Consider the following 13,427-nt stretch of genomic DNA (forward strand, 5'->3'; position numbering starts at 1 on the left):
TATCAGCAGGGCATGGTTGGTGGTTATAGATGTAAAAAATTTTCCCTTAGTACTCTGCTGGTGCTCCATCAGTAAGTTCTCATGATTATCCGTCACTGACAGGTGATACACTCAGTGAAGTTCCCTAGGTACCATCACAGATCCTGTCCCCTATCCCTTCATATTTTTTTGTCTACGTCTCCTGTCTTCTACTTTACCTGGTCCTTCCTGTTCTCTCCCCATTTTCTGATGACATCAGCTTACCTAGCATTATGGATGGACAGTTGCTCCAGCCAGCCTAGTTGATATGGGCATCCTGAGGTAATGTAGCAATTGCCTCATGTACACCGACAACCCACTTCTTCTAGTCCACACAAATTCATTATGTGAGAGATGCATCTATATCAAGAACCTAGAATCCAGGCTCTGTCACTCATCAGTCAGTTCTTCTGATACTAAGCAGGTTGTCAGCATGCACATCTCATCTCCTGCACCTACCAAATGAACAGCACATAAACCTACATATGTAGAGGTTCTTACAAGAAGCTTACCTAAACATCAGAGACCTTCCAAATGCAAACACAAGCACGATTCACAAAATACATCCTCTGCAGAACATGTCACATACCAGTATCTCATCAGTCAATCCCCTAAGCTATCACACAAAAACAAACATCTTAGTCATAGACAAATCAGTTGTGAGACACACAGACCCTCTCACCAGGTTGGATAAGGAAAAAGTCAGGGTTCTAGGATCTGCCACATCATGCATGCACTCAAGTTTTTCAACAACAGACACTGTTATGACTCCGTCATAGTCCATGTTGATGAGAACAACCTGAGATGTACCTCAATGGAGTATATGAAGGGAGAGATGACTGAGCTCTCTGATGATGTGTCTCAGTCAGGCATGCCCCTAGCCTTAAGCAGCATTTTACCTTCACCTAGGATGATACCTCGATACAAAGAAACAATTATTGACTTCAACGATTGGCTTAGTTTCTGGTGTCATTCAAAGGGGATCCAGTGTCTGTCAGCCTGGGATGACATGTGTGACATCTCTGCTGTCAGCCAGTAATCAAGGTTCCTCAGTCCTTGCCACTGACACCGGTGAGGTTCGTTCACAAAGATATATGCACACAGCATTTTCAGATGCAACTGTCTGCACCAAGCACACTTTCCCTTAAGAGCTCACATGGAACACACTCAGTTCGGTGGTTGAGTTTCTGTCTCCAGGACCCCAGTAAGAATCCCCACTGACACAGCTGTAGAGTTGAGTCCTCAGCCAAGTGTTTCAAGCCAAGTCCTCCACCACCCTCTGTGTGAAACCTCTCTTTGAGATTTGATTTTCACACACACACACACACACACACACACACACACACACACACACACACACACACACACACACACACACACACACACTCACACTCGGGAAGGGCTGGCACAGATTACTCACTCTGCTACCCTTTACACAGACTACATGGTAGTTACACTGCCACCAGCCAGCTACTCTAAGGCTGTTAAAAGGGTACCGAATTATACTGAGTAAAATTAATACTAATACAAACGGTAGTGTTTGAGCAATGCAACAAGGTTTTCAGGAGTGGTCACAGTGTCACCAAATAAATATAAGTACTCTCAACAGTTAACATATTCTCTAAAAGACCAGCCACAATGAAAAGCATAAATATGTTTAATAATAAATAATAAAAAGAACATGAAAACACTGAATATCTGTTTACAATAAACACCAGTTTCAATAACAGGAACTATTAAAAATAACACAGATGGATAGATTCACACAGATACAACAAAACAGTACTTAACTAATTTCACTATATTTTCCTGACAGATCTAAAGAATTTGTATTCCCTGTTTACTTACTAGATCAAGGCAAGATTATGTAGATGAGTGGTCTTCCTTCTTGTCAGGTTTCACAACTAGATTGCCCTGAGACTTCTGTATCATGTAGTATTAAAACATCATGTACATCTGGTCACCTGACTTCTACTTCTCACATTACCCCCTTTACTGGAAATTGAACCAGAATCTAGCACATATGTGTTATCACACACACACACACACACACACACACACACACACACACACACACACACACACACACACAGAGCCTTGCTAAGATGTGTTATAGCATCTGGAAGCTATAAAACCATTTCAAAATGTCCACCCTTCCAGGGTAGCAATTAATTCACCCCTAAGGACAATACAGTAGGATTCCTGGTCCTGGTTTGCAGATGTTTTGTCTCTGGCTGCAATCAGAACTGTAAGATACAATCTTTATGGCCTAAACCAGGTAATTTAATTTCAGACTATTTTTCAAAGTTTGCGGGACTGAGATTAACCTCTTCTTTTCCAGTATCCTCTGTTATATTATATTAATTTCAACAGTTGTAATACAGTCTGCCATACAGATGTAGTCCTTTTATGTCCAGAAGGACCCACTGTTGGTACATTTTTAACACAAACAGTTTTGCAAATACATTTTCAACACAAGCAACTGCACAAATACATTTGTTTTACAAATGATATATAATTCTTTACTAAACTATAGCTATCTGTACTGGCATATATTACACATCCACTGCCCTACTTCTCCTGGCATTTCTGGCAATACCTCACATCATCACATTCCCCCCTCCTTTGAAGACTCAAGCTAGTTTCTCAAATGACCCTGGAGAAATGTTGCTTGAGAGGAATGAGCCTGTCTGGGAATACAATAACCCATACCCTGTCTTGAGAACCCATTTACATTGGCATTCCTGACCCCCTACAGTGCTGCACTGTCATGTCATATGCCTCCAGCCTTAGGCTCCACCTTAGTAACTTGGCATTTTGCTGGCTGGCTCGATGTAGCCATAGATCCCCCTCAGACTCCTCCTGCCACCCACTACAAATACTCAGCACAAGAGACTCCCTATCATGGTAAGGTTTCATCATGTTAACATGGTACAGTTTGTGCCCCTGCCTCCTGCCTAACTGGTTTACTATGTAATTAACATCCCTGACCTTCCTTAGCACTTCAAAGGGTCCCTCTCAAGCTGCCTGGAGCTTATTGTGTCTGACAGGTATGAGCACCATAATCTGCTGTCCCACAGCATACTCTCTGGCTCAAGCATTCCTGTCATGCCAGACCCAACTGTTTACCTTTATTCTGAGTACCCATGTGTTCCTAATTTTTCTGAAAGGGGATTTTCCTCGTGATCATTCTCAGACTTGGGAAGGAGGCAAAACTGGTAGGCTCATGTCATCCAGTGTCACTTTTAAACTATGATTACAAATTGTTTGCTTCAGTCTTGGCACATTGGTAAACCTTGTATTAGCTAAACTAATTCACCTGGATCAGATGGGCTTTATTGAGGGCCACACAACCTTTGATAATATCCTTAAAACTGCTATCATTACTGATCAAGTATACTGATAGGGGACAGGGGAAAGCATTCAGTAGCCTCATACAAGGGTTAACAGGACAGGGAAAAGCTTAACTAGAAAGAGGCACCAGGCAAGGATGTCTACTTCCCCTCCTTACTAATTGCAGTTTACTTAGAGCCACTGGCCACTTGGCTTAGAGATGATTTAGCACTGAGTTACTTGTTTCATAATGCAGATATAATGCTTTCCCTTTATATGCAGATAACCTCCTACTTTATTTCTCTAACCCTGAAACAGACTGGGCAGCACTTTATAGGAGATGAACAGTATTAGGCAGGTTCTGCATACATGATAAACCAATGTAAACAGTCTGAAGCTTAATTTTGTTTTATGGTCTCATCTTGCAAGATGTTACAGCTCCTTAAGAGAAAGAATAAGCTGACATATTTGGAGGTCTCTATGGCACCCACTTTTACTTATACTAATGGAGTCCTCCTACACTGAGTTGACTGTTAAACTTCTAAAGCATTTGAAACACTGTATCCCTTTAGGATTATATTAACAGCAAATGTTTCTTGCCCCGTCATGGTTTATTCTACCACTGGTACTTTACCTCACATAGGGCCTGACTTCAGACCCCTTTAAGAAAATACTATATAAAATTAGCAATCTATTACTTCTTTTATGTGGTTGGAAGGGAAGCCTGGGTTTGCAAAGGATCGTATTACAACTCCAGAAGACGTCAAAAGAGTCACTCCTCCTGAGCTGGAAATATGCATTATAACTGCTATATTAAAGCTGCCTTGGGGACTTATCTCTAACCAGCATGAGGCCCAGTGGAAGGAGCCTTTCATTAGTTTTTTAGATGGCTGGATGAATATATGTACCTGATTCAGAGATAAAAATGTCCCTGTGAGGTGAGGAGGGATTCCTATAATATCTCTCAGTTCTTTTATTCATACATATCATGATATCAGCATTTGAGATGAAAGGAGCATTACAATTAACTGCCCCCTCCATAATCCTGATTAAGTTATACCAACTTAGAGCCTTTGGATATAACACACATGCATTCATAGGCATTTGCAATTGGGCTTAAATGTTAGAGAACAACTGTTAACCGCACTGTAGAGGACTGATTGGGATAACCTCAGAGATCACTGGAATTTGACAGAAACAGACAAGGGGTGGTTTAATATGTTATTAACTGAGTTTTGAAAATATAAGATAGTTAATGTTCCAAGAATTAACTAACACAGAAGGACTGGTAGATTACTGCAAGAGAAGGCATCTTAGCATTAGGAGGGTTCTAGCAGAGCTTTATATTGATTTCATCCAAGTCCTCACTCACAAATAAATGCAGGTTGACCTAGCAGAGGGAGCTACTCACCCCACTTCCCCTTATACACAGTCTAGATTGATACTGTTTCCCAGGTATTTGATCAAGTTGAGAAAATAAAATATCCTTTCTTTGAGTGATAGTGCCTTTTTAAATATTTTTACACCCCAGTTGCCTCTGTGTTCCTAACTGTATCCCAGGTATGCCGGAGATGGGCTCAGAATGCTCTGGATACCTGGAGACATATGTTTTCAGTGTGCAATGAATTCTAGAGATGCACTCAGAATGCTCCAGGTACCTGGAGACACATATTTTCAGAATGCAGAGAACTGTCTTCCTTTAAGTGGTTTATTCATGAGATTTGTACAAAGCTGTGATCAGGAAAAGTTTTTCTAAATGAACAATTGTTTCTGATTGGTCATGATCCATTGCTTACCTTAATGGGCTCTGAGCATGATTTGCTGCAGTTGATTTTCCTAATAGCTAAAATGGAGATCACCAGAGCAGGGAAGAAAGGAGGCCTCCCCAAATCTGCAAGAGAACTCCTGATACATAAACCAAGGGATAGAGAATCTGAATAGATTGCCCCAAAAATGGTTTGTCTGGTTATAAAAATTTCTGTCTGACCCCTGAAATATGAGTATTAGTTTGCTATGGATCAGATCTCATATCCACAAACCCTTCTATTCAGTTGTTTTTTTGGTCATTGAGTGGCATGTAACGATTGTCTAAAAGACTGGGTAGTGGACTTGTTTGTAGTCTGACTCCTTTTCTTGCAAAGTAACATGCTGCTACTGTACATTTTGTTATATATAGTTGAACTGTTGTTCATTAGCTCAGTATTAACAATTAGGTTTAATGTTGGTGATTCTGTACTCTCTACTTTCTACCTTAACAGAGAAATAATTTGTAGTACCACCCCTCACTCCTTAGTTAACTAAGGAGCTGTTTTATTACAACTGTGTACATTTCACTCCCCTGATGCACTTGCACATATATGTTGTTTTTTAATGTAGCACTAATTTTGGATTAATTACCTTATGGCACCTTTTATGTTTTTTTTTTTCAACAAAGTAGTTTATTTAAAAAAAAAGAAATTTTAAGAGTTTACTATGCATAGTCATAAGTCTTTTGAGGGGAGACATAGAAACTTTTCCTCAAGTGAAGAATATCACAAAAGGAGGGGGAGTATCGATATTCATCAAAGATACCCACACCTCCAGGTTGGTGGCAAAGCACGAAGCATCAGAGACTATCCATGTGCAACTAACAGTGGGTAAAACTGCCTTCCAGTTTATAGCCTGCTACAGACCACCCTCCCAAACCCAGGAACCCCACTCGACCTTCCTGAGAACAATGGAAAATATGAAGGTCTCTCCAAACACTATTATATTGGGCGACTTCAACTACCCAAACATAGACTGGGAGCATTACTCTAGCTCCAACACCCTAGCCCAAAGGTTCCTAGAATTTATAAACTCAAATGCTATGGAACAACTTGTTACCACTCCCACAAGAGGGGAAAACATACTGGACCTGATCATCACCAACATGGGGACTCTATGCTCCAGACCAGAAGTGTATCCCTCACTGGTAAGATCAGACCATAAACTAATCTCACTGGATATTCACATCCCGACCCCACCCCCTCCCCGTAAAACCACAGTGAATAACTTCTCTAAAGCAAATTTCACCTCAAAACCGAGGTGGAATCCTTCAAAGCCCCCGGGCCTGTGGAAAATACGGCCCAGACCGCAGAATCCTTTATAAACGCATTCTATGAACACCTTCAGGAATGCCTGGATCATGTGATCCCAAATAAATCCAAGACCCAATCCTCCAAAGGCAGACTGGTGGACCCCAGTCATAAACAAACTATACAATAGAAGGAGGAAGCTACTAAATGATAGAGCAAAATCCCAAAAAGGGAAGGCATCACTGATCAGTATTAGCAAAAAACTACGGGCACTCATAAAATTGTCTAAGGCCAGCTTCGAGAGAAAAATTGCACAGGACACTAAGGATAATCACAAGGCTTTCTTTAGTTATGTTAGGAACCTGGGTGGGAATTCCCAGATATGCTCAGAATTAGTCCAAAATGACAAAAAATACACTGAACCCACAGACATTGCCAACATCCTAGCTAACAGGTTCAGCGCAAACTTCTCCCCCCCACCAAAAGGGCAAATATCTATCCCAGCAGAGTGCTGCCCCCCTGACATCTCAGATGCTCAGGTAAGAGCCGCCCTCTCCAAAGCAAAAAACACAGCATCAATGGGACCAGATGGTGTCCCGGGTTGCGTCCTACATGAACTCCAAGAAGAGCTAAACCCAAACATAAAACTACTGTTCAATCTTAGCCTTACTACAGGATATGTGCCCAAAGAGTGGCGTACAGTAACAGTGGTCCCTCTCCATAAAGGTGGTGCCTCAACGGATCCTGGAAACTATCGCCCCATAAGCCTGACTAGCTTGGTCTGCAAAGCTATGGAAAGGATCATCATGGACCTCATAAATAAAGATATTGGGGACCTAAAGACACTGGATCCTACCCAGTTCAGCTTTGTTAAGGGCAGATCCTGCCTCTTAAACCTGGTTGATTTCTTTGAAACAGTCACCAAGGCCATTGACGAGGGGAAGGTGGTCCACACAGCCTACCTGGACCTCGCAAAAGCCTTCGATACAATACCCCACTCAGGCATTATAGATAAGCTCACCAGCTTAAATATAAACCCCTATGTCACTAGATGGATTGCAAACTGGCTCAAGGACAGAACCCACATGGTTAGAATTGCTGGAGCCATGTCAGACTCCAAACCAGTTATAAGTGGTGTCCCACAAGGCTCAGTCCTGGGACCTCTCTTGTTCTGTATATATTTCTCGGAGGTACAGGCCAACACGGAAGGACTGTGGCTGACCAAGTTCGCAGATGACTGCAAACTGGGCGCTATAATCGACTCGCCAGCCGACACAAGCATCCTCCAAAAGGGCCTCATAGAAACAGACAACTGGTGCCAGAGCCATGGCCTCAAGCTAAATGCCAAAAAGTGTATAGTCATCCCTTTGGCAAAAACAAAGTGCCCACAAATTACCACATAGGTGGTAATCCATTAAGTACAGAAGAAGTAATTAGGGACCTGGGGACCCAAGTTGATAGCAATCTCTCATTTGACAACCACGTGGCCAAAGTGGTTAGAAAAACATTTTATATAGCCCACCTAATCATGAAGGGATTCACATCTAGATCAGGGAGGTCATCGTGCCTCTTTACTCATCCCTCATCAGGCCCATAATTGAGTACAATGCCCCTTTTGGGATGTACCTTACCAGACACCTGCAGCAACTGGAAAGACCCCAAAAGTACCTCACCAAGAGGATCAAAGGGCTCAAACAGATGCCATATGCTGCCCGGTTAAAGAAACTCCAGCTCTTCTCAGTGGCATACCGCCTGTTCAGAGGCGATCTGTGCCTGATGTATAAAGCCATGTCCAACCCGGAATTAATGGACATGCTGCACCTCAGAAAATCCAAATCCCATCGAGCTACTCGCTCGAGAGACTTGAACCTCAGCATTGAAATAAATAGGACATGCCGGAGGGACAGATTCATAACCCAGAGGCTCCTTTCACTCTGGAATAAAATCCCAGTCCAGATTAGGCAGAGTCCCTCATTGACTCTCTTCAGGAGGAATCTTGATGAGTGGATGGGAGATCGTAGGTTTACCCCGGGTATCACTTCTGTGTCACTGTTAGACAGAGGCACAGTATACTAACCTCGAAAAAGGGCATAGCAAAATAAATTTAAAATGGGTGGCGAAAGCCAAACACATTCTGGCTAGGCTTATAAATGCCCTAGGGCAGATAGCCTAGTATGAACCTATGAACCTATCAGAAGAATCCAAGTGGATGTTTTTTATGATGCCAAAGTGGTGTAATATAACAAATTCAGATGCATAGCTCAAAAAAGCTATGTGGAAGAGTCAGTTGACAGAAAAAGTGGTGGTGACTAAAATACCCTACCTTAGGAAGGATTCCTGTTAAAATTCAAAGGGGTAGTGGGAAGACTGAAAGTGCATATAATAAGAAATATATACTAAATACAATGTTGTGTTAACTTATTATACTCCCTCTTATGCTGTAGTACAGCAGTGCCTCAATTGGTATACAACTGTAGGTGTGTGTGTGTGTGTGTGTGTGTGTGTGTGTGTGTGTGTGTATTTGTTTATTTATTTATAGAGATATGGGTGTTTGTTACTTCATCGAAAATGCAATATATTGAACTACAGTTTATCAAGCCCAAATGTTTCAAAAGCAACCCATCAAAAAATAAAAAAAAAAATAACCAAAACTTCCACTGCACCCCCACACCACCTACTAATTACATATGCCATCTCTGAGATCGCACTACATAAGGTAAAAGGTAAATTTCCTTATCCTCACTGCATTGCAATCTCACTCAGAAATAAAAGCTGGCATGTGAAATAAGCTGATTTTTCGATCACACAACCTGGCTTTTATTCCATTTGATGAAAAATGTTTGACAAAATGAATGTATGCAAATATATTTATATTTATATATATATATATATATATATATATATATATATATATATATATATATATATATATATATACATATATATATATATATATATATATATATATTTATATATCTATGTATTCGGTCTAACCCACTTCAGTCGAAATCTGGAGGCCGAACGGCGACAGTGTTGACCCTGACATTGCTGAAGTACAAATCTCACCCCCATTTCGACCCATGTTAAAACACGTTTCAAGATTTACGGCTAGTCATAGTTCGACAGTGTCGGAATTTGACATTGTTGTTTTAGTGGAAATGGGTCAGGAATTCCATCATTTGACGGAGTCTGGTTCAACCTTATCATGGTAAACCATCTATATATAGATATATATATATATATATATATATATATATATATATATATATATATATATATATATCACACACACACACACATATATATATATATATATATATATATATACACATATACACACACACAATTATATATATATATATATATATATATATATATATATATATATATGTGTGTGTGTGTGTGTGTGTGTGTGTATGTGTCTACTGACTTACACTGACATATCCAAATGTTGACACTCAAAAAGGTTGACATCATAAAGATCAACATACTTCTACTCATGCATTAAGCAACAATCTGTGTTTAGCAGAGCATTCATTTAAAAAACAGAGTAAAACATTTTTTCCAGGAAGGCAAGCCTGCACTCCCAGGTAGAGGCTGTCCCTCACACTCCTGCCAATTATATATATATATATATATATATATATATATATATATATATATATATATATATATATATATATATATATATATATATTTACTAAGTCCAAGATTGCACACTGCCTGGGAAAGTGGATATTTACCGGATTCAAAAATTATGTGATCTTGCACACCTGTTGGCTGCGAAGATGTCGACCAAACAAGTATTCAACAATACCCCCCCCCCACACACACACACACACACATGCAACAGTCTATGTTAGTGTAGCTGCACATATTGGTGGGGTGTCAGAAATGCTTTAATGGCACTATATTGTATTTTGAGATTCGTTGTTTGCCTTTGGCAGACATGTACTTTTTTTTGTAGTTAAGGAACTCATACTTTTGACTGACATGCCTCTGATAGGAAGCCTTTGCGGAAGCAGCACAGCCAAAATGGTAACCAAATTCAGGATTGCAAAGGACATATGTGAGCAAAACTTCACAAATGAAATCCAGAACAGAGATCAGAATTAAGCGCTTTCATTCTTCTTTAATGGTATATACAGAACTTGATCAGAAATAGTAACAAAATCATTTAAAACCCTTTTAAAACTTTTGCTTAAAGGTCGTGTATTGTTCATAACCAATGAAAATCAAGATGTATTTTGCGAATGGAAAATTCTCAATGAAATAATTTAAACAGTCATCTTGTTTATAGTAACCAATCACGTTTCATCCCAACTTTAATGCACCAAAAATTATTATAACAATATAAACCAGTTATCAAAATCAAGCTGTCAAATCTTATAAAAACATTTCTGCAATCATAAATTTGAAGTAAGTAGCTTATGACTGCCAACCTATTTAATCAACTTTGTCCAACACACACACACAAAAAAAAAATTTTCTAAAACTTGGACGCAACTCATGCTTTGCTAAAGTATTACTAAGGTTTTTCTTTCTAATAGCCAGTACATGTTCATATACTCTTTCTGAAGTTACATAAGTTTTTATCAATATAATGGCTAATACAGCTTTCACAGTGCACTATGTTTGCAGCACCACATGACTCTCAACTAAATCTTTCTTTTGCAAAAATAAGTGTCAGTGGCTGCAGTGTAAATACTTGAACTGTTTCCTACAAAACAGCAATACTCACATTTGCCGCAATTAAAGTTCCTATACTCTCTGTAAAATATTTTAGTTTTCAACTAATGTTTTAACATTGGATGGCTTTTTATTGTTACCTAAAACATCTGCCATATCCTTATTGCCCAAGATTATTCTCCAATTATTAGTTATAATATTTCTAATAATGGGCATGTCAGTAGTTATTTAGCATACAAGTACTTATTTTTTTTTGTAGTTACTAGACTCCAACTTATGATTGGCATGCCTCTGATAGGAAGCCTTTGTGGAAACAGTACAGCCAAAGTGGTAACTGAATTCAGGAATGCAGAGGACAAATATGAGGCAACTGTTATGCAGCTGCCTTAAAAAAAGAATATTAATCTTTTGACTAATTGAGATCTGCAGTTTATCCAGTGCACAGGAAAGGGACAGGATAATTTGGCATGTCAATCTCGTCTGCCATTATTGTCTATTTCCATGACTACCAGCTCTTATGGTAGCTGATTCTATCTTTTGTATTGTTTCATATTAATTATCCTGACTTCATTTTTCTGTTTGCAATCATTTTCATCTCAAGAGAAGTCTGAATAAAATGTTTATCTTTAGATTTATCATATTTGACTATTAAAAAAGCTAAGAAAAAGATTTGTTCTGTGTAAGTTGTAGTTCATAACATGACACAATTTAATTCATATAATCTTTTCTTCTCCTAGCACATGACTGTGGTCCTTTCCCAAGCTTCACAAATGGAATAATTCAGTATCCCAACAAAATCACAACAGTGGGATCTGAAGTTCACCTATCCTGTGAAGAATGGTAAGCTCCAAACTTTAAAACCAAGAATAAACGGAATCTGTTTATTGCTTGTAGCATTAAGGAGCAGTGAGTGAGTAACTGAGAGAGACTTTTACCTTTTATTTCTGTTAGCAGTAAATGTTGATGCATTCTCTAAATGAGGAATCTAGCTAGCTAGTTTACTAGACATAGCATGACATTATTATGTACATACATGATACAGAATTGTGTTCCTGGCTTACTGCATTATCTTACAGTCATAATTTTTAAGATATTGAGTAAAATGCAAATTTCATGACCTGCATCTTTAGAGGATTGTAAGGAATTACTGAGTAGATTTTAAAAATAATCACTGACCGGTCTAAAACTGGCTAGCACCAAACAAAATCTGCTTCTGCAAAATGATAGGGTGTTGGTAGTGTTCCCACATGATAGCATGTCATTATTATATTCCCTGTGCAGAAGGCATTACAAAAAACTGATTACATTTATTGTTGTTCAAATTATCATATCCCACCTGAGAGAATATGAATGATGGCATAAATTAATTGCTTTGTAGATCAAAATATGGGCTTTCACACCCAAGTGACATGGCCATCATTTTGGATTATGAAGCTAACAAACATGCAGGAACATTGTGTAAGGGAGTATTTAGAACTGGGACTTGAAACTGGTGAAACAGCCCTGCAGTAAAAATAATATATTATCTTAGTGTTCAGTGGGAGTCCGGAGGATGCTCTAAGTGCTGATACCCTATGCATGGAAATTCCTGATCAGGATTTATAGACAAACTGCATAGTACACTCTTCCATCAGAACTGACAAAGTGCCGATAGGTGCTATTCACAGTTCTATCTGCGCATCTAGTGCAGTGAGCCCAAATGTTCATAGGTTCATAGGTTTATACTAGGCTATCTGCCCCAAGGCATTTATAAGCCTAGCCGGAATTTTTGTGGCTTACGCTACCCCTTATATGAAAAAATACTGTACCCATTAGTTTGTTGTGCCTCTGTCCAGCAGTGACACAGAGATGATTCCCAGGGTAAACCTACGATCTCCCATCCACAGGTCAAGATTTCTCTTGAACAGAGCCAGCGAGGTGCTCTGCCTCACATGGACCGGGACTCTATTCCACAGCATAGGGAGTCTCTGAGTGATAAATCTATCCCTCCAGCATGTCCTATTTATATCCGTGCTAAGGTTTAAGTCACTTGCTCTAGTGGTTTTGGTGGATTTGGATTTTTTGAGGTGGAGCATGTCCATTAACTCTGGGTTGGACATGGCCTTGTATGTCAGGCACATGTCACCTCTGAGCAGACGGTATGCGACTGAATAGAGCTGGAGTTTCTTCAATCTGGCAGCATATGACAGATTTTGGAGTCCCTTTATCCTTTTGGTGAGAAACTTTTGGGGTCTCTCCAATTGCTGCAGATGTCGGGCGAGATACATCCCGAGTGGGGCATTGTACTCAATCATTGGTCTGATAAGTGAAGAGTACAGGGGAACAATGACC

The 13,427-nt window shown here is 39.5% G+C and overlaps 1 protein-coding gene across 1 annotated transcript in view; it reads left to right on the forward strand.

Moving 5' to 3' along the window:
- Positions 1–12,157, forward strand: part of LOC122806593 (complement decay-accelerating factor, GPI-anchored-like) — a 514,569-nt gene extending 502,412 nt beyond the window's left edge. Inside the window, exon 4 of the mRNA XM_044077145.1 lies at positions 11,834–12,157. Within this exon, the coding sequence (XP_043933080.1) occupies positions 11,834–11,940 (107 nt within the window). The 3' untranslated portion in view covers positions 11,941–12,157. The remainder of the gene's footprint in view (positions 1–11,833) is intronic.
- The last annotated feature ends 1,270 nt before the right edge of the window (positions 12,158–13,427 follow it).

Source organism: Protopterus annectens, chromosome 7.part0 (assembly GCF_019279795.1).
Source record: "Protopterus annectens isolate FY-2018-M chromosome 7.part0, PAN1.0, whole genome shotgun sequence".
Lineage (NCBI taxonomy): Eukaryota > Metazoa > Chordata > Ceratodontiformes > Protopteridae > Protopterus > Protopterus annectens.